Raw genomic sequence first — 20,979 nt, 5'->3', positions numbered from 1 at the left:
CATCGAAGGAAGGAAAGAGGTATCTTCTCACATTCATAAATGATTTTTCACTAAAGGTTTGGATGTGTTTATTGAAGGCAAAAAGTGATCCTTTTGAAGCATTTAAAATATGGAAGATTTTCGTTGAGAATCAAAAGGAGAGAAAAATTAAGTATCTTCGCACAAATAATGGCTTGGAGTTTTGCAGTGAAGAGTTCAATAATTTTTGCAAGGTTCAGGGATCGCAAGACATAAGACGGTCAGGCACACACCACAACAGAATGGAGTTGCCGAGAGAATGAACAAAACTCTTCTTGAGAAGGCTCGTTATATGCTCTTACAAGCCAAAATGTCCAAAGTGTTTTGGGCTGAAGTAGTTTACACTGCTTTTCATATTGTCAATCGATCTACAACATCAGCGATTGACTTTAAGACTCCGAATGAGGTATGATCAGGTGAACCCTCTAACTGTTCATACTTGCGAATATTTGGGTGTCTATCTTATTATCATGTTAATGAAGAAAAGCTTGAACCAAGGGCTAAAAAGGTCATATTTCTAGGGTATTTAGATGGAGTAAAAGGGTACAAACTTTGGTGTTTGTATTTACTCAAATTTGTAGTTAGTAAAGATGTTACCTTTGATGAATCCTCTATACTTGGTCCTCTTAAAGTTTCTATGCAGTTATCAAGAAAAAAGAACAACAAGTAGGTATAGTTACCAATGGAGCTTACCAAGAAAAAGGGTCCAGAGACTCAAGTTGATGAGTCAAAAGATGCAGATGTTAAGAAATTTGTTGTCAATGAATCATACACAATTGTGAAGGGAAGGGACAAAAGGTAGATACGGAAATCAGAACTTCTTATAGAGCAAGTAAATCTGATTGCATACACATTCGTAGTTGCAGAAGAAGAGATTAAAGACCTCGAGCCCTTTTTGTATATTGAAGCAACTTCTTGCAAAGATGCTGCACAATGATGGTTAGCCATAATGGAAGAGATGGAGTCTCTTCACAAAAATGACACATGGGTCTTAGTTGAAAGGCCAAAGGGGAAGAAGACAGTTAGATGCAAATGGATCTACAGAAAGAAAAAAGGTATTTTAAAAGTGAAAGATGCTAGATTCAAGGCGATATTGGTTGCAAAGGATTTTAGTCAGAATGAGGGAATTGACTATAATGAGATCTTCTCTTCAGTAGTGAAATATGGGTCAATTCGCGTGCTACTAGCATTGGTTGCACAATTTGATTTGAAGCTTCAACAGCTTGATGTCAAACTACTTTCTTAAATGGTGATCTAGAAGAGACAATCTATATGGATCAGCCTAAAGGTTTCCTAGTTGAGGAAAAAGAAGATCATGTATGCCAACTAAAGAAGTATTTGTATGGTTTGAAGCAATTCCCTAGACAGTGGTACAAAAGGTTTGATGCATTCATGACTACACATGGATTCTCGAGGAGTACATTTGATAGCTGTGTGTATCACAAGAAAATATCTGGTAACTCTATGATTTATTTACTGTTGTATGTTGATGATATGCTTATAGTTGCTAACAATATCACAGAGATAAATATTTTGAAGAAACTGTTGAGCAAGGAATTTGACATGAAAGATTTGGGAGCTACAAAGAAAATTCTTGAAATGGAGATTTCAAGAAAAGATGGTGTTGTACATCTTTCTCAGAAGAGGTACATTGAAAAGGTACTTGAGAGGTTCAATATACAGATGATCAAGCTTGTAAGTACACTGTTAGCTTCTCATTTTAAGCTTTTAGAGTTACAACTGCCTCAGTCTGAGGATGAGGTGGAGCATATGTCAAAAGTTTCTTATGCTAGTGTAGTTAGTAGCATTATGTATGTTATGGTGTGCACATGTCCAGATATTGCTCAATTTGTAAGTATGGTAAGCAGTTACATGGCCAATCCAGGAAAAAGACATTGGGAAGCTGTCAAGTGGATTCTGAGATATCTCAAAGGAGCTTCTGATGTTGGCCTAACCTTTTGGAAAAGTGAAGGTATTTCAATTCTCGGTTATGTGGATTCTGACTATGTAGGAGATCTTTATAGAAGAAGGTCCATAACAGGATACATCTTTACTCTCGTTAGCAGTGTCGTTAGTTGAAAATCGACTTTACAGTTGATTGTTGTTTTGTCTACAACAGATGCAGAATATATGGCAGCAATAGAGGTAGTGAAAGAAGCTATCTGGTTGAAAGATTTAATGGCAGAATTGAGTTTAGTTTAGCTAAAATCAACTCTAAGATTTGATAGTTAAAGTGCTATTCATTTGATTAAAAATAAAAAATTTCATGAGCACACCAAACATATTGATGTCAGATTCCATTTCATTCGAGATGTCGTTAAAAAGAGAGCTATCAAGGTCAAGCAGGTTATCACAGACGATAACGCTGCATACATGTTGACCAAGATAGTCCCGCTTTCCAAGTTTGCATACTGCAAGGACTTGGCGAGAGTATGCATCAACTAATGCATCTCTGGGAGAACAACTGCTAGGTGGAGCTAGTATGTTTAACAAAGGTTTGATTCTTCTTGTTTCTTACAACGGGATTGCCCAGTAAGCTTAGAAGTTTTGGCTGGAGTTGTTCATATACATGCTTGGAACACAAACCATGGTGGAGATTGAAAGAGTTGAGGTTGAAGACAAAATCAAAAGTTGTTAAGAGAAAGTTGAAAATGGAGAATCTTGCCAAGGTAGAGATTTGTTAAAATTGACAAGATTCTAGATAAATTAATGTCTCAACTTGGTAGGTGAAAGTTTGGTAAACTTTGACTTAATGTAGGAACTTGGTAGGTGAAAGATTGGTAAACTTTGACATCTTGACAAGAATGTGATGTCATAGATGACATCAAGAGCAAGAATTTATTCTTATAAATAGGTAGCTCTTGATTAATTTGAAATACACCTCTCATCACATCTCTCACTTGTCTTCTTATATTCTAAGGCGTTTGTAAAATACATTAGAAGAGTAGAGAATTGATAAACCAATTCTCTTAGATGTATTTGGGATCTCTTCCATTTCTTTGTTAATATAAAAATAATTGTTCTCTGATGGACGTAGGATCATTCCGATCCGAACCATGTTAAATATTATTATTTTAATATTTTCACGTTTCCGCTAACATTCATTTTATTCATGATCCTAGAATCTCTTTCGAACAATTATTAATATATAAAGTCTAAGGTTGTTAAAGAAGGCTATTGAGTGACCCTCTTCTTTAATTTTGACTGAAAATATCCAAATGCTATCACTCTAAGACATGTCTAATATTAAGTCAACTTTAGTTTAAATATTTAATGAAATTTTATTTGGCAAATTTTGAGATTTGAATCACCATGTGACCCATGAGGGCCACACGTGAATTCACCCTCAAAATAGGATTCTACGTTTGGAAGCACTCAATAGCCTTCTTTAACAACCTTAGATAATTAATATGGGATGACCATTATTTATTGATGGATGAATTTATATTTCATTGGTTGACCAATTTGAGCTATAACATAAATTTACATATAACACTATTATATTCAGTGTAATTTCAAAAATAAAATTCGGAGAGACTGGGGCATATACAAACATTGCATCTATCTTTATAAGATAAAAATACTGTTTTTGATAGACTCTTGACTCAAAAATAATAATTAGTGTACTGCTATAATGAACATCATTATTATTATAGATAAATAAAATATAACATGAAAAAGTAATTTCAAAGAAAATCAGACTGTTATAAACTTATAGTGAAATATTGTTATAACGAATGACTATTCTAACGAAGTTTGATTGTATACCAAAAATATTATGATAGAAAGTTATAGTAATATTTATATATTAAAATAGAATAAATCTAAATGTAGCGATATGCCGATATGAACAATAAGGATTGATATAGCTTAAAACTCATCTTTGTTTGAGACTAGGAAAGGGCATATGCTTTCCCAAATCTATCAAATTTATTTGTTCAAATGCGAAAGTTATTCTTTCAATCTAGAAAAGTGAGAATCTCTCTTCAGAAGCTCTCTTTTTTAAGAAATAATTAAAAAATTATGGCAATAGTTGACTTTCTACACTTACCTCCTTTCAACTTTCATTGAAAATTTCGTAGATATAATAATTAAAATAAAAAAGAGAAGGAAAAAAAAAAAGGAGTGGGCAGGTCGTGATGAGTGGTATTTGAATATTTTAGATTTTCTATATCCTGTGATAATCTAACTATATACTATACATATACACACTCTTCATATTTGCCCAAATACAACTTTTAGTTTTTCTCCAAGAAACTCCAAAAAGTTCTTTAGTTACACATATGATCTTATAAAAGTTTGAGACTAGCAAAAAATGCAAAATCTCAAAATTACAATAGATCTTCTCCATATCAAGCCAATTAAAAATAAATCAGATGAAAAGTTATATCACGGAAAAGAGTTTCAGGAACATAATTCTATCTCGAATTTACAGAATGATAATCAATCTTTGTCTCGAAAATCGCTCTCTTCAACGAACAAGTTATCCAATGTTGAAGTCTATTATGGAAATGCTCCATTGGCTGTTCCATTTAAGTGGGAATCTCAACCAGGAACACCAAAAGTCAAGATTCTTGAAACTCCACTTCCTCCTCTTACTCCTCCACCGTCATTTCTCGAAAAGAAGATGAAAAATGCTATAAAAAAGCAAACAAAGGGCAAATTGTTACAAAGGCTTTTTTTCCTTCCCAAATTAAACTTGAGGAAAAGTCAACTACAACCATCTCCAACTAGTTCTTCATCATCATCATTGTCGTCGTCGTCATTTTCGTCACCGCCTAGGTGTTGGTCATATTCAGTTCCTTCATCTCCGTGCAGAGTCAAATCTAATTTCTAGAATTGGTGAGTTCAGAGTATGTGCATCTTATTATGTGTATACATTTAAGTTGTATGTATACATTGTTTGAATTCGGATTAATGGATCCAGTTGAACCTACAAATTTTTGTCTCCATACACTCTTAAGTTTCAAGTATACAAGTTGGATTCCAATGTCCAAGGCCAAGATTGTCATTTATTCAAGGTTGGAGATGATCATATGTTATCAAGCAATGACCAAGACTAGTTGCAGTTAGAACTTAAGTGTTTTTATATCCTTTTAGGAATTGTACAATTAATGTGTAACTTAATTTCACAAAATTGTATGGTTATGAAAGGATATTAAGAAGTTGATTGTGCAATTTGGCATGTGATTTCATTTCGTAATGTACTTGTGTCATTGTAAAGAGAAGAAATAGAGGTAAAGTTTATCCCCACTCAATATTTATATCAAATCATATTATTATTTTGTCATGATTAAATCAAAAATTAAAACCAATTAAAATATGTAATATTTAACTATGGTTTAACAATAACACTATAAGAGTGTAAAATAAGACGTGTTATATATTCATTAGGTAAGTAAAACATCGAGCGTGGACAAATATTTACCTAGATATGGACAATAATATGTCATTGCTTTCCTAATGTTGATTAGTAAAAAGTGTTAATTAAGCATGTCTCTGATAGTGTAAAAAATCATGTTTACATTGTCAATGTAAGCTAATCGGTTATTGCAAGTTATTACTTAGTACTTTATTTTTCATGTTATGATCATATATATCAAGATTGATATAGAGGGTTACACGTTACTGTAGATCAACTTAACTTGATTGTATAAAACAAAGTATATGATTAGTTTATAGAAATATAAACTCAAAAATGTGAAAATATAAAAGTTTTCAGATATGAAAGTGACGTGAACTACAACAAATTGACCAAATTCCTCATGTGCTTCTTTCCTATAATTCAGCATCTATGTAGGATGGTCATCATGTTTATGGAATTTTCAATATTATTTATTAATAAAATTAACAGTTGACCACGCAAAATCTAGAAGTTATAAATAATTTTACAAAAAAAATTTAATTGCGTAAATCGAAAAGTGGCAGAAAGAAAAGGTACAACCTATATAATTTAATTTACTTTCTAGATGAATCCATCTCTAGTAAGGAATAACAATCAAAGCATCTTGCAAAGATTTAATTTTTTTTCTTTCTTCCTCCTCCTTCTTTGTGATTGAGAATAAAATAAATTTTTATTTAAATATATAATGTGATATTACTAAATTTTTGTTAGAATCTTTAGTAAAAATAAGAAAATGATTCTGTTAATACATTCGAGTAATTAAACTTCACAATTAGGAAACTAAATAAGTTGAGTGAAAAGTTTTTGATTCAGCTATTATTATAGGCAGACAACACTAACAAAGACAAAGTGCCAGACATATAAAAGAAATTGATTCATCATTTGTAACATCTATCCATCCTTCAATTTCAATCAATTGATTCATTGCGTAACTCTTGGGTAAACTAATAAAAAAATGTGAATGAAGGACCCCACTGAATTGAATTGGGTTCATGAATCTAAGAAATGGTGAGAATTCTTGATCTCTTTCAATATCTCCCTCAATTCGAAAATTCAGTATTTGAGTTGATTATAGTATGGTGATAGTAGTAAAGTTTTTTTTATAAAATAGATGTGAGTTCGATTCTGATATACTTCTTGTTCTTCCTTTTTGAGAATTGGAATCAATGGAATATATGATTCGCAAAGGCGGAATTATTCGAATTTTGATTTTATGACCTTAGATAGAAATTAAAGGAGTGGAGTTCGCGAATTAAGGTAGAAAGCTAATAGGGGTAAAATGTTGTCTTGCCTTGTGACAGTTTAGGGTTGGTCTTAGGTCTAGGCGTGTGTTTTTAGTTGTGATGCTATTTAGTTGTGATGCTATTGCCTTTAGATTACCACATTATTTTGCTATTGTTATTGTTCTTGTCTTGTAAAATTTGCATCGCGTTTCGTTTTAGCCATTATGCTATATATATTATTTTCCCCTCTTATTTGGGGCTGATAATTTTGAGCCAAGGGTATTTCGAAAACAACCTCTCTTTTTCAATGAGGTAGTGGTAAGGTCTGTGTACATCCTACCCTCCCTAGACCCCATTTGTATGTTGTATCTCAATGAGGTTGGTTATTTGTGGGATGTTGTTGTTGATGTATTTTAAATTCTAAAAAAGTCAGTTTATTAGAATTTTTGATAAATTATTTATATATATATTAAGTGAAATTTTAAGTATAAATACAAGATCTGAGCCCAAATTACTAGGTTCTATCGGACAATAAGAGAGCCAGATTCTCACTAAAGAAATTCAAAATATAACGTAAACACAAAAATATTAAGAGAGTTCAAATCTATTACATATACATAAAAAGAAAAAAAAACAATTCTAACATTATAATACATACATTAACATTTTAATTTTAGCCAATTTTTTAAAATGAACTCCCTTGCTCCCACCACGTGACTCCACCTACGCCATGCTTTCAGACCATAGACAAACTTATAATTCCGCCCCCACGTGGACTTAAATGAAGCATGTGAATAAGATGAAATATATAGACAAGAAAGTAGTGAGATTCTTCTGATATATATATATATATATATATATATATATATATATATATATATATATATATATATATATATTTCATAAATTCTCATATGATCCAATTGGCGATTCCCATCACATGAAACAACATGCCCCAATGTGCACTCTATTATTTTGAATTAATTAGAATTGATTTGTTGCATATACTTTGACTTAGAATTGATCAACAAAATAAAAGTGCTTAAATTTTTAAAATAAGAGTAGCGGTGTTCACGGTTGGTTTGGGTTGATTATAAGTTAAAATCAAAATCAAATTTAAAATTGTTATTAAGTTATTTAAGCCAAAATCAAATCAATTCAATTGGTTTGATTGTTATCATTTTTGGTTCACTTGTTCGGTTATTAACCATACAACATCGTAAAAAAATAATTCATTCAAGAAAAAAAAAAGACAAGAATTCATTCAACAAGAAAAAAAATGTCATCGTCCCATTTTGAATATTATAATTCTTATATCAAAACTCCAATTATGTTTAATTTCATAGTGGCATTTAATCTCGCAAAACACCATTCATCTTGAGCAATCAACACCATTGTCTTCGTGTTTGGCAGCTTATGTATATAAAATTATAAAAAAGTTGGCCCTTTTACTAATTTTCTTTTTGTCCATTTTTGATTTGTTAAATAAATTTTAACGAATATATATATATATGTGTGTGTATGATACTTAAAATTATTCACAAAAAAAAATATTATATATATATAATTATAAAAAATATGTATATAATTTATCGGTTCGATTCAATTTGATTTTTTTAACAAAATCAAAATTAAAACCAAACCAAATACTATCGACTTTTAAAAATGTAAACGAAATCAAAATGAAACCAAATAAAAATTAATTTATTTAATCGATTTGAATCGATTTTTACTTAAATCGCTATGTAGGAGTAATAGATTTGGAGTATCATATTACACAAGTTAATTTTCAATATAGTCATCAAGTATTAAGAAGATTCCACTAAAATCACTTTTGAAGATTGCTTCCCTATATGAAAATTAATATGGAGCGTGAGTTGGATGATATCCTTATAAGGCTTGTTGGACAATTTTCCTCCTTTGGAACTAGGTTTTTTAAGTGTGAGTTAGTCCCAGATTTAATTTTACATAGTCAAGCAATAGATATTTATCATATGACACGAAAAATAAGAACATCACCTAATTCTGCTTGTGCGGCCCATAAATACTTTGAATATGCCATGATCGTGTCGAGGCTACATGTACTGCTCCCACTCTTACTTTTGGAGAGTCCCATAAAGGTTTTGGAAAAATATTGAGTGAAAGTCATATCACCAAAGCATTCATTGTCTAACATACACGAAAAATGAGAAAATCACTAAATTCTACTTGTGCGGCACCTCAATGTTATGAATACGCTGTTGATCGTGCCGAGGCTACGCGTATTTCTCTCCCGAATACTTACGGAGGTTTCCATAAAGGTTTCAAAAATAAATTAACCGAAAGTTATACCACCAAAATATTTACGGGCTAACACACACGAAAAATGAGAAAATCGTCTAATTCAGCTTCTGCAGCTCCTAGATGCTATGAATATGCCATGGATCGTGTCGAGGCTACACATACTGCTCTCTTGGGTACTTACGGTGGATCCCACAAAAGTTTTGAAAAAATTGGCCGAAAGCCATTTCACCAAAATATTCATGGGCTAACACACATGAAAAATGAGAAAATATTTCTCTTATACGACCCCTAAATGCAATGAATACACCATGGGTCATGCTGAAGATAAACATACTGCTCTGTCGGATACTTACGGACGGTCCCGTAAAGGTTTCAGAATAAAATTGACCGAAAGCCATATCACCAAATATTCATAGACTAACATACACAAAAAATGACAAAATTGCATGATTCTGTTTGTACAACCCTAAATGTTATATATACGTCATTGATCGTGCCGAGGCTACACATACTTCTCTCGTGGTTACTTATAGAGGATCCCATAAATGTTTTGAAAAAAAATTGACTGAAAGTCATATCACCAAAATATTCATGGACTAACACATACGAAAAATAAGAAACTCATCTAATTCCGCTTGTATGACCCCTAAATGCTATGAATATGTCGTTGATTTTTCCGAGGATGCACGTACTTCTCCTCAGGGTACTTATAGAGGGTCCTGTTAAGGCTTCAGAAAAAATTTGATTGAAATTCATAATATTAAAATATCCATGGGCTAACACAGATGAAAAATGAGAAAATCACCTAACACTGCTTGTGCATCCCCTAAATGTTATGAATATGCTATCAAAATCTGGTGGATACATCCTTTGAAACTCCCGAATCCTAGTGGTCGGATTTTGCACTTGAGGAGGGGGAACACATTGACGCCTTTAGTTGGCCACAACTTGAGCAAACAATGTGATGACGTTTCGGAACTCGGCATGGGATACCCCTTCCTCATAATGTGGGATATCCGGAACCGGAGGAGGTTAGTCCTCATCGTCAACCCTTGCCCTTCGGGGTGGTACCCTTGCCCTTCGAGTTGGTCTTCCACGAGGCATCATCTAAAGAAACACGAAACATGTCGTTAGTTAAAGGAAGGCTTAGGACACTCTGAGGCACGACATGAATTTGAAAGAAGTGAAAAACTTTCCTAAACGCCTTATAGTCTCCTATTCATAATTATGGCGCATTTCACAATCATGAATAAGACCCTATTTGACGCGGTATATTGGACTCCGAGGACCATTTCAAAACCTCGGGCTCTGATACCAAGTTTGTCACGACCCAAGCCTAGGCCTAGACGTGACACTGCGAATGAGACAGCCAGAGGTACCTCACCCAAGCCTCTTAGCATTCATTAAGCATTTCATTGGTAATGATAAACAATAAAAAGCGGAAATAAAAATATTTATTTCCATTTATGTCCAAACATATCTCTACTAATAGACTTGGCGGGGGCTAAGACATGTCCCTAGCTCACCTTCAAAATAAGTGTCAAGAAATGCCTTAATAATAAAAGTCTTACAATTCTACATAACATAAGTTTAGAATCGAAAGGATGTTGTTCCCGAAATATGGGAACTCACCACAAGCAATCTTCAACTAACTCGAGCTAGCCACGCGGAGGATTGACGTTGGTTCCTACATGATGATATCATGTAGGCAAAGGTATGCGTTAGTACTTTGAATGTACTAAGTATGTGAGTATACTATGACATGAAGAACGTAGAAGAGACATGAGTAAACAATCTGCATAAGTGAATGCATGCATTAGACATCATCATATGAAGCTTTAAAATATTCATTTTATGGGGAAGTGACCTTAACCGACATTTAAGACCATGAGAGCTATTACATAGAATCCAACATAACCCCCTACATTGGCACGGGGAGTCTAAAGGTTTGGAATTTTTTTTACCGATATCTATATCACCAAAATCTTCATGGTATAATACAAACGAAAAATTAAAAAACAATTGCTTAATTCTGCTTGTGCGGCACTAAATACTATGAATACACCGTGGATGGTGTCGAGGCTACACATACTTCTCTGTCAGGTACTTCAGAGGGTCTCACTAAGGTTTCAAAAAAACATTGACTAAAATCCTTCTCACTAAAATATTCATTGGCTTCAACACATGAAAAATAAGAAAATAGCCTAAATGTTATGAATATGTCTTGAATCGTGGCGAGGCTATATATACTATTCTCCTGGGTACTTGCGTAGGGTCCTATAAACATTTCAAAAAAATTGACCAAAAGTCATATTATCAAAATATTCATGGGCTAATATACACGAAAAAAGAGAAGATAGTCGAATTCCATTTGTGCGGCTCCTAAATACTATGCATATGGCGTGGATCGTGTCGAGGCTACACGTACTTCTCCTATGTTTACTTACGGGGTTCCCTCAAAGGTTTCAGAGAAAAATTGACCGAAATTCATATTACTTAAATATTCATTGGCTAACACACACGAAAAATGAGAAAATCGTCTTATTCTAATTTTGCAGGCCCTAAATGTTATGAATACACCGTGGATCGTGCTAAGCCCATATGTGTTGCTTCCTTAGGTATTTACAGAGGTTTCCAATTTCAAAACAAATTGATCGGAAGCCATATCACCAAAATATTTATGAGCTAATACACACACAAAATGAGAAAATAGCCTAATTCCCTTTGTATGATCAATAAATGCTATAAATACGCCGTGGATCGTGTTGAGGCTGCACTTGTTGCTACCCAGGGTTTTTATAAAGGGTCCCATAATGGTTTTAGAAAAAAATTGATCGAAAGTTATATCACCAAAATATTCATGGGCTAACACACACGAAAAATAAAAAATCACCTAATTTCACTTGTGCGACATCTAAATGCTATGAATATGTCGTGGATTGTGACGATGCTACATGTACTGCTCCCCCAAATAATTTAGTTGGTTCCCATAAAGGTTAGGAAAATAATTGACCGAAATTTATATCATCAAAATATTCATGGCTAACACACATGAAATTTGAGAAAATCACTTATTTTTGCTTGTACAACTCCTAAATGCTATGAATACACTGTGGATCGTGCCGATGATACACGTACTTCTATCTCGGCTCCTTCGGAGGGTCCCGTAAAGGTTTCAAAATAAATTTTTTTGAAATCCATATCATCAACATATTCATGGGCTAACACTCACAAAAAATAAAAAAATCACTAATTCCACTTGTGTTGTCCCTAAATATATGAATATGTCGTGTATCCTACCGAGGCTACATGTATTTCTCCTCCAGGTACTTATGGAGGATCCTATAAAAAATTCAAAAAAATTTGATCGAAAGTCATATTACCAACATATAAATAGGCTAACACATACGAAAAAATAAGAAAATTGCCTAATTCTACTTGTGCGGCCCCTAAATACTATAAATTAGTCCCGGATTGTGCCGAGGAAAAATGTACTATTCCCCCAGGTAATTACGGAAGGTCCCATAAAGGTTTGAAAAAAATATTCATCGAAAACCATATTATCAAAATATACATGGGCTAACGCAGACGAAAAATTAGAAAATTGCATAATTTCTCTTATGCGGCCTCTAAATACTTTGAATACACTGTGGATCGTGCCAAGACCACACATAATTCTCACCCAGCTACTTACTAGGATACCATAATGGTTTTAAAAAATTGACCAAAAGTCATACCACCAATATATTCATGGGCTAACACACACGAAAAATGAGAAAATTGTCTAATTCTACTTGTGCGGCTCCTAAATGCTATAAATACATCCTAAAAGGTTTTGAAAAGAAAATTGACCAAAAATTATATTACCAAAATATTCATAGGTTAACACACACAGAAAAAATAAATGAGAAAATAGCTTAATTCTGCTTGTGCGGCTCCTAAATGCTATGAATATGTCGTGGATTATGCCGAGTCTACACGTACTTCTCCTCTTGGTAATTATGGAGGTTTCATAAAGGTTTTTAAAAAAATGACCGAAATCCATGTCACTAATATATTAATGGGTAACACACAAAAAAATGAGAAAATCACCTAATTCCTCTTGTGCAGCCCCTAAATCCTATCGTTCTGGATCATGTCAATGCTACATGTACTGCTCCCCCCAACTACTTACAGAGTCTTCCATAAATATTTGGAAAAAAATTGACCAAAATCAATATCACGAATGGGCTAACACACATGAAAAATGAGAAAATCACCTAATTTCGCTTATGCGGCCCCTAAATGCTATGAATATGCCGTGGATCGTGGCGAGGATACATGTACTACTCCTCCGGGTAATTACAAAGGGTCCCATTAAGGTTTTTAAAATATGATTGAAAGTCATATCTCCAATATATTCATTGGTTAACACACGCGAAAAATAAGAAAATTACCTAATTCCGTTAGTGCGGCCCCTAAATGATATAAATACGTCCTGAATTGTACCGAAGCTAAATGTATTTCTCCACTGGTTACTTACGAAGGGTCCCACAAACTTTTTGGATTTATTTTTACCAAAAGTAATATCACCAAAATATTCTTAGGTTAACACACACGGTAAAAAAAATGAGAAAATAGCCTTATTTTGCTTGTGCGACTCCTAAATAGTATGAATATGTTGTGGATTGTGTCGAGGCTACACATACCTCTCCCTGGGTACTTATGGAGGGTCCATAAAGGTTTTAGAAAAAAATTGACTGAAAGTATTACCAATATATTAATGGGCTAACACACAAAAAAAGAGAAAATTGTTTAATTCCACTTGTGCGGCCCTTAAATCCTATAAATACGTCCTGGATCATGTCGAAACTACACATACTTCTCCCTTGATTACTTACGGAGATTTTCATAAAGGTGTTTTTGGAAAACAATTGACCAAAATATATATCACGAAAATATTCATGGGCTAACACATATGAAAAATATGAGAAAATCGCCTAATTTCGCTTGTGCGGTCCCTTAATGCTATGAATATGCCGTGGATCATGCCGAGGCTACATGTAGTGCTCCCTCTGGTACTTACGACAGATCCCATAAAAGTTTCAAAAAAAATTGACCGAAATTCATATCACCAATATATTAATGGGTTAACAAACACGAAACAATTGAAAAAATTGCCTAGTTCCACTTGTGCGGCCCGTAAATACTATGAATACATCCTGGGATCATGTAGAGGAAAAACTGTCACCCCTAAAGTTCCTAGCCTGAACTAACTTTAAAAGATCAGAAAAAATGAAGTTTACACGCCAATGCCCTTTAACGAGACCCTTCACAGACCGTGGTGAGAACCACGAGCCGTGAAAGGAATCTTGGAGTTGAGACCCAGTTGGAACTTTCCCAAGGGAGTTTCCACGGACCCCTTCATTGACCGTGGTGGTTACCACTAGTTGTGGAGTTCATCCGTTAATACAACCCCTAAGTCAAGTCTCTCTCACAATTCACGAAACCCTTCACACGCTGTGGAAGTCTTCATGGGTCGTGGAAGTATTCCGTGAACCCAAACCTTCAGGAAAGTTTTTCAGTTCCTCCTCACGGATGCCTTCACAGTCCATGAAGAGTTATACGGCCCGTGAAAGTCCTCTCGTGAAACTGCCCCGCTCAATTTTAATGAGGGGTAGTCTGATCTTTTTCCACATTTTTAAAATTGAACCCTGCACGTTTAGGGACCAAAAATTAATCTCTTACATACCCAAAAGGGTTTTCCCTCTCATTAGCACGTAGATCTTTTGAGAGAAGAGATTAGAGAGGAGAAAAAAAATCTAGAATTCAAGATTTTCAAGCGAGGTCTTCGATTTTCGGTGAGATAGTATTCATTCCAGGTTTGTAAGACTAATCACAACATTGCATTGAGTTCGTCCTCGTGCTCTACATCCTCATTCAGTCAAAATTGAGTTTGAATTTGAGTTTTAATCCCGTTTATCTGAGTTCTTGAGTTATCCATATAATTCCTTATTGAGTTCCTTCTATATATGAGTATATTGTAATGATTCTAATGATTTGAGTTCTTGAATTTTTGTACATGATTTCATTCCCGTGAACCCTAGTTGAGTTGATGATTCTTGTATTAAAATGCATTTATTTATAGTTGATGAGAATGGTTTTCATAGATTAAACGAAGTATGATTTTAAACTGAGCCTATGTATATTTGATTGATATTTGAAAGAGCATGACCATTGAGTTTAAATGATTTTCAATATTGAGTTAAATGATTTTGAGAAAGAGTTTTGAGGAAATATGAACGAGCTTGAAAACATGTTTTAAATGAAAGAAAACTAATGATTGAAATGAGATTGAGTTTAATGAGAGTCCAATGTGACTAGATGAGATGATTTGAATGAATTTATTTGATTGACATATGAGCATATTGAGTCTTTTGGGAATAGTATAAGCACCAATTTGGGTAAGAGTAAATAACAACTCGAAATCCATAAACTATGTAGTCAGCGTAGGATAGAGGTTATGTCTCTCTACTCCCAAAACGATGGACTTTGATCGATTGTGGATCCAATGAGATTGATCGTCCCTTAACCTGGCAAAGTATTGGACGGCTGCGGCTATGGTAGTGCAAATCGTTGTATCATCACTAGTTCATAGGGGATAGTTTTCGGTTAGAGAAACCCCCTAAAGATTGAATGGTTTGATTTGATTGAGTTGTATAATTGCTTATTACTTTTAAACTTACATGTTTATTGAGTTAAGTCATTTTCATAGTGAGCCCTTTGAGTTGAGTTGCATGAGGTTCAGTATTGTTGATTGTATTTCTTTCTAGTTATTTTACATACTCGTACATTCTATGTACTGACGATATTTGGCCTGCATCGTTTTATGATGCAAATACAGGTGCTAGAGATCATGAATAGACGCTCCGTTGAAGATCAATTTCCTTCATGATAGTGGTGAGACCTCCTTGCTTTTGGAGGGATCATATTTATTTTATTCATTGCTTATGGGTAGTTCTTTTGAGGTAACCGAGGGCTTGTCTCGGCACCTTTTTGATAGTGATAGAGGCTTCATAGACATAGTTGGAGTGGAGTTAGAATGGTCCTTTCAGAGTTTTTTTAAAAACATAATTCCATTATTGAATTATGACATGGATTTATATTATACTTTGAGTAATTTCGATCTAGTATTTATCTACTGATGATGATGCTTGATTTGCCTTCTTGGGTCCTTTTACCCTAAATTTGAGTCTTCCGCTGAGTAATTGAATGAGTGATCAAACCAAGTAGTTCGCTTGCGGCCAACAATAGTCTCTGAGTGTCGGTCACACCTAGGATACCCTCTCGGGATATGAAAAATATGCTATGGTCTGGGGTAATTACGTAGGGTACCATAAAGGTTCCGTAAAAAAATTGACCGAAAGTCATATCACCAAAATATTAATGAGCTAACACACACGAAAACTGAAAAAATTGTCTGATTCCTTTTGTGCGGCTCCTAAATGCTTTGAATACACTGTGGATCGTACGAGGCTACACGTACTTATCTCCTGGATATTTACAGAGGTTTCCATAAAGGTTTCGAAAAAAATTGACCAAAATTCATATCACCAAAATATTAATGGTCCAACAGACATGAAAAATAAGAAAATCACATAATTTTGCTTGTACGACCCTAAATATTATGAATAAGCCGTGGATTATGCCGAGGCTACATTTACTCCTCCCCCGGTACTTACAGAGGGTCCCATAAATATTTAGGAAAAATTTAAATGAAAGTCATATCACCAAAATATTAATGGGCTAACATACACGAAAAATGAGAAAATCGGCTAATTCCGCCTGTGCGACCCTTAAATGTTATGTATACGCCATGGATCATGCAAATGTTACATTTATTGCTCCCTTGTGTACTTACGGAGGTCCCATAAGGGTTTCATAATTTTTTTTATCGAAATACATATCACCAAAATATTCATTGGCTAACACACACGAAAAATGAGAGATTCGTCTAATTTTGATTGTATGGCTCCTAAATGCTATGAATACGTCATGGATCATTGTGAGGCTAAGCGTACTACTCCACTGGGTACGTACGGAGGGTCATATAAAGTTTTCAAAAAAAATTAATCGAAAATCATGTCACCAAAATATTCATGGGTTAACACACACGAAAAATTAGATAACCACTTAATTCTAATTGTGCGTCCCCTTAATGCTATGAATACGGTGTGGATCGTCCTGAGGCTACACTCACTGCTCCCTTGTTTACTTACGGAGGGCCCCATAAAGATTTTGGAAAAAAATTAATCAAAAATCATAGCACCAAAATATTAATAGTCTAACACACATAAATAATGAGAAAATTGTCTAATTCCACCTGTACGGCTCCTAAATATTATGAATACGCCATGGATCATGCCGAGGCTACTCTTACTCCCCCCCTCCCCCCATGTACTTACAGAGGGTCCCATAATATTTTTGAAAAAAATTTAACCGAATGTCATATCACCAAAGTATTCATGGGTTAATGCATACGAAAAATGAGAAAATCGCCTAATTTTGCTTATGTGACTCCTAAATGCTATGAATATGTCATGTATCATGTCAGTTGCTGCCATGTGACCAGGAGGTCACGGGTTCAAGCTTTGGAAGCAGCCTCTAGAAGAAATGCAAGGTAAGGCTCTTCCTTTGTGGTCGGGCCCTTCCCCGAACCCTACGCATAGCAGGAGTTTTAGTACACTAGGCTGCCCTTTTTATGTCCTATATCATGTCGAGGTTACACGTACTGCTCCCCCGGGTACTTACGGAGAGTCCCATAAAGGTTTCAGAAAATAATTGGCCGAAAGTCATATCACCAAAATATTCATGGGCTAACACATACGAAAAATGAGAAAATCGCCTAATTCTGCTTGTTTGGCCCCTAAATGATATGACTACATTGTGGATCGTGCCGAGGCTACACGTACTTCTCTTTTGTCTACTTACGGTGAGTTCCATAAAGATTTCGGGAAACAATTGATCGAAAATCATATCACCAAAATATTGATGGGCTAACACATACGAAAATAAAGAAAATCGTCTAATTCCACTTGTGTTGCCCCTAAATGTTATGAATATACTGTGGATCGAGGCAAAGCTACACGTATTGCTCCCCTAGGTCTTTTCGGAGGGGGTCTATAAAGATTTTTAAAAATAATTGATCGAAAATTTTATCACCAAAATATTCATGGATTAACACACAAAAAATGAAAAAATCTACTAATTCTGCTTTTTCCCCCGTGAATCCTAGATGGCACATATATTATTGTGTAATGTAATTAAAAAAGAGATCGATAGAAAATGAATTCAAAAATTATATCCTATAACATAAATTTTCTATTAATTTATGGTGAAAAAAACATTTATTTCTATTAGTATCGATACTCTATAGGATCATAAGAACTATTTTGGAGATTTAAAAATTGGTAGATGATGATGTCCACTTTATTAAATATTTTACTTTAGAAAGACCAATCAAGTAGTAGCTATAGTCATTTTTGAGCCATTAACCAGAGGACATATCTGATATATAACCACTTCTCAACCTTGCCAAGATAATATATACATAGAGGACTTCTCAATATTGTTTCCTCTGTTCTTATTTATTGGTTCATTATACTAAAGATAAAGTTATTCAGTTAGAAAAATTCAAAAATGACATTTTATCAAAATAATGTATTTTTTATACCCAAAGAGTGTTATAATTACAAAATTGTCATTTTATTTAGGGAAATTAGGGCCACTTCCAATTTTGTATATTCAAAATACATTATCATATTTTTGATTTTCCCCAATTATTCAAAGTAGATTTTTTTACTGATTTTTTTCCTTAATTCACTCCAGCAGAATCAGATTTCAAATTTCAAAATTTTTATGTCTTTCAAATCTTGCTCCCACAATTTCAGGGTGAATTCTAGTGGTTTCATTTTTTTTATTTCTCTTCCAGCGGTTTCAATGTATTTGTATGTCCCTCTAATTTATTTTAGTTTTTCAGTTATCTCCATATATAGATATATACAAATCATTATTGAACAAACTCTTTCCAATAGAATTATTCGAGGTATGCAATTTTATTTTATTATAGATTTTTAATTGTATATGAAGATGGGACAAGTTTTGTAGAATTTTAATTCAAAAAGAGAGGAACAAAAGAAGGATGGTTCAAGCGGGTTCAACAAAAATGAAAGTTGTATAATTTTTTCATGTAATAGTAATTTGTATTTCTATCAATATATTTCACATTATATTGTATACGATTATATAAATTTAGCATATCAATGTTTATTATAATTTTTATACCTTTTTAGACTTTATTTGTATATTTTCAACAATTATATACAATTACTTCTTTTGTATTTATATATTATCAACAAGTATACGTTTCAACTATTATTTATATAATTTCAGCATTATTGAGATATTTGTATAATTTATTTTGTTTTTTTGTGATTTGTATTCTATCAATGCATTTCACATTATGATGTATATGATTCCATGAATTTAGCAAATCAGTTTTTATTGTGGTTTTCTTACTTTTTTTAGACCTTATTTGTATATTTTCAATAATTATTTTTTGGTATTTGTATATTATATATATATATATATATATATATATATATATATTCCTTGGGTTATTTTTTGACATGTTTATTTAGAAAATTAAATTTATCTTTCTTTGTTTGGTAGAAGTCATATTTGGTAACAAATTCTAATCTGATACAATAACCATGATTTTGAGGGATTGTTTTCCTTTTTAATAATTGTAACGACCTATCCCCGTCGTTACGGACATGCCAATGGGGAAGAAATCCGGGCCAAAAAACTTCGGGTAGTGACTTGAGAAATTTTAAGCCTATGCTAGACTTGGACAAAATCTAAATCAGGTGAGGTCTAGGAAGATCCGAAAATGGATGGGGGATTGAACCTATAGTTTGATTGATTTAGTTGATAGCCAAAATGATACGGAGCCTGTACGACTTTCAAAATCGTATTCAGGTGAGTAAAACTCTCGAAATTGGATTTGGCGTGAAAGGTATATGTTAAGGCATCATGGATGAGGGTATATTATGATATGGGAGACTTGGAGAATCCTTACAAGCTCTCTGTCTCTGCATATCCCGCCAGGTTGGGAATAATTCTGCTAGGACGAGGCCGCCACAGCAGGGTGGTCCCACTGTGATGGGACAATCGTGGATTAAATTGGGATAAAACCCCCAGAAATAGTATTTTGCATAAAAACTGTTCTTAAGAAGTTAGGAGACAACCCAGGGCACTTTTGATCCTTTTTCCACGAATTCTCACACCAAAGGTGAGATTATTACTCCCTTAATTCGCACTTCGATTCCTAGAACCTAGAACTATGGTTGGTGATCATTGTGGGAAGGTTTTGACCTAAAATTAACTGTGGGAAGTAACCCTAGATGGGGGGGTAGTATCATGGATTTAGGATCAATACAATGGCCTAATTTACATGAATTATAACATAAAATTTATGGTGGGAAGTAATCCTACATGGGGGGGTAGGATCATGAGTTTGGCCTGTGTGGGAAATTATGTTATAATTCATGTAAATTAGGTCATTGTATTGATCATTTGTATGATGACTTTTTTTAGACCAAAAACAAGCTGAACGAACTTGGAAAGGAAAAGTTTCAGCACTTTAGAGTTGTCAAAGCTTGGTTTCGAGGTAGGTGATGGTTTGTCTTCCCGTATGTGATACATGTACGTGCTAAGTAACTCTATTGTATGTATATGCGTATAGAAATAGGGAAGAATGAAATGAACTATGTGAAATGACTACTTACTGACCATGACTTGCAATGAACCTGTTCTTGGTAGATATGATAGTTGTACTATTCACTGTAATTGTGGTTGATTTTGTATGCTTGGATCGGGTATCACGTTTCGATACATATATGAATTGGGTGTCACGTTCCAACACAATCTTGGATCGAATGTCACGTTCCAACACATAAATAGGTGTTTGTAGGTCCCATGAGAGAACTATTATATGAAATTGCATGATAA

At 33.9% G+C, this 20,979-nt stretch overlaps 1 protein-coding gene across 1 annotated transcript; it reads left to right on the top strand.

The window, feature by feature from the left end:
* The first annotated feature begins 4,259 nt into the window (after positions 1 to 4,259).
* On the top strand, positions 4,260 to 5,266 carry LOC129900928 (uncharacterized). Its single transcript, XM_055976012.1, has one exon. The coding sequence runs from the start codon at positions 4,334 to 4,336 to the stop codon at positions 4,853 to 4,855; it is 522 nt and encodes a 173-aa protein (XP_055831987.1). The 5' UTR covers positions 4,260 to 4,333; the 3' UTR covers positions 4,856 to 5,266.
* Positions 5,267 to 20,979: the final 15,713 nt, after the last annotated feature.

Source organism: Solanum dulcamara, chromosome 8 (genome assembly GCF_947179165.1).
Source record: "Solanum dulcamara chromosome 8, daSolDulc1.2, whole genome shotgun sequence".
Lineage (NCBI taxonomy): Eukaryota > Viridiplantae > Streptophyta > Magnoliopsida > Solanales > Solanaceae > Solanum > Solanum dulcamara.
Note: the sequence above shows the minus strand (reverse complement) of the source record. Positions and strands in the feature narration are given on the sequence as shown.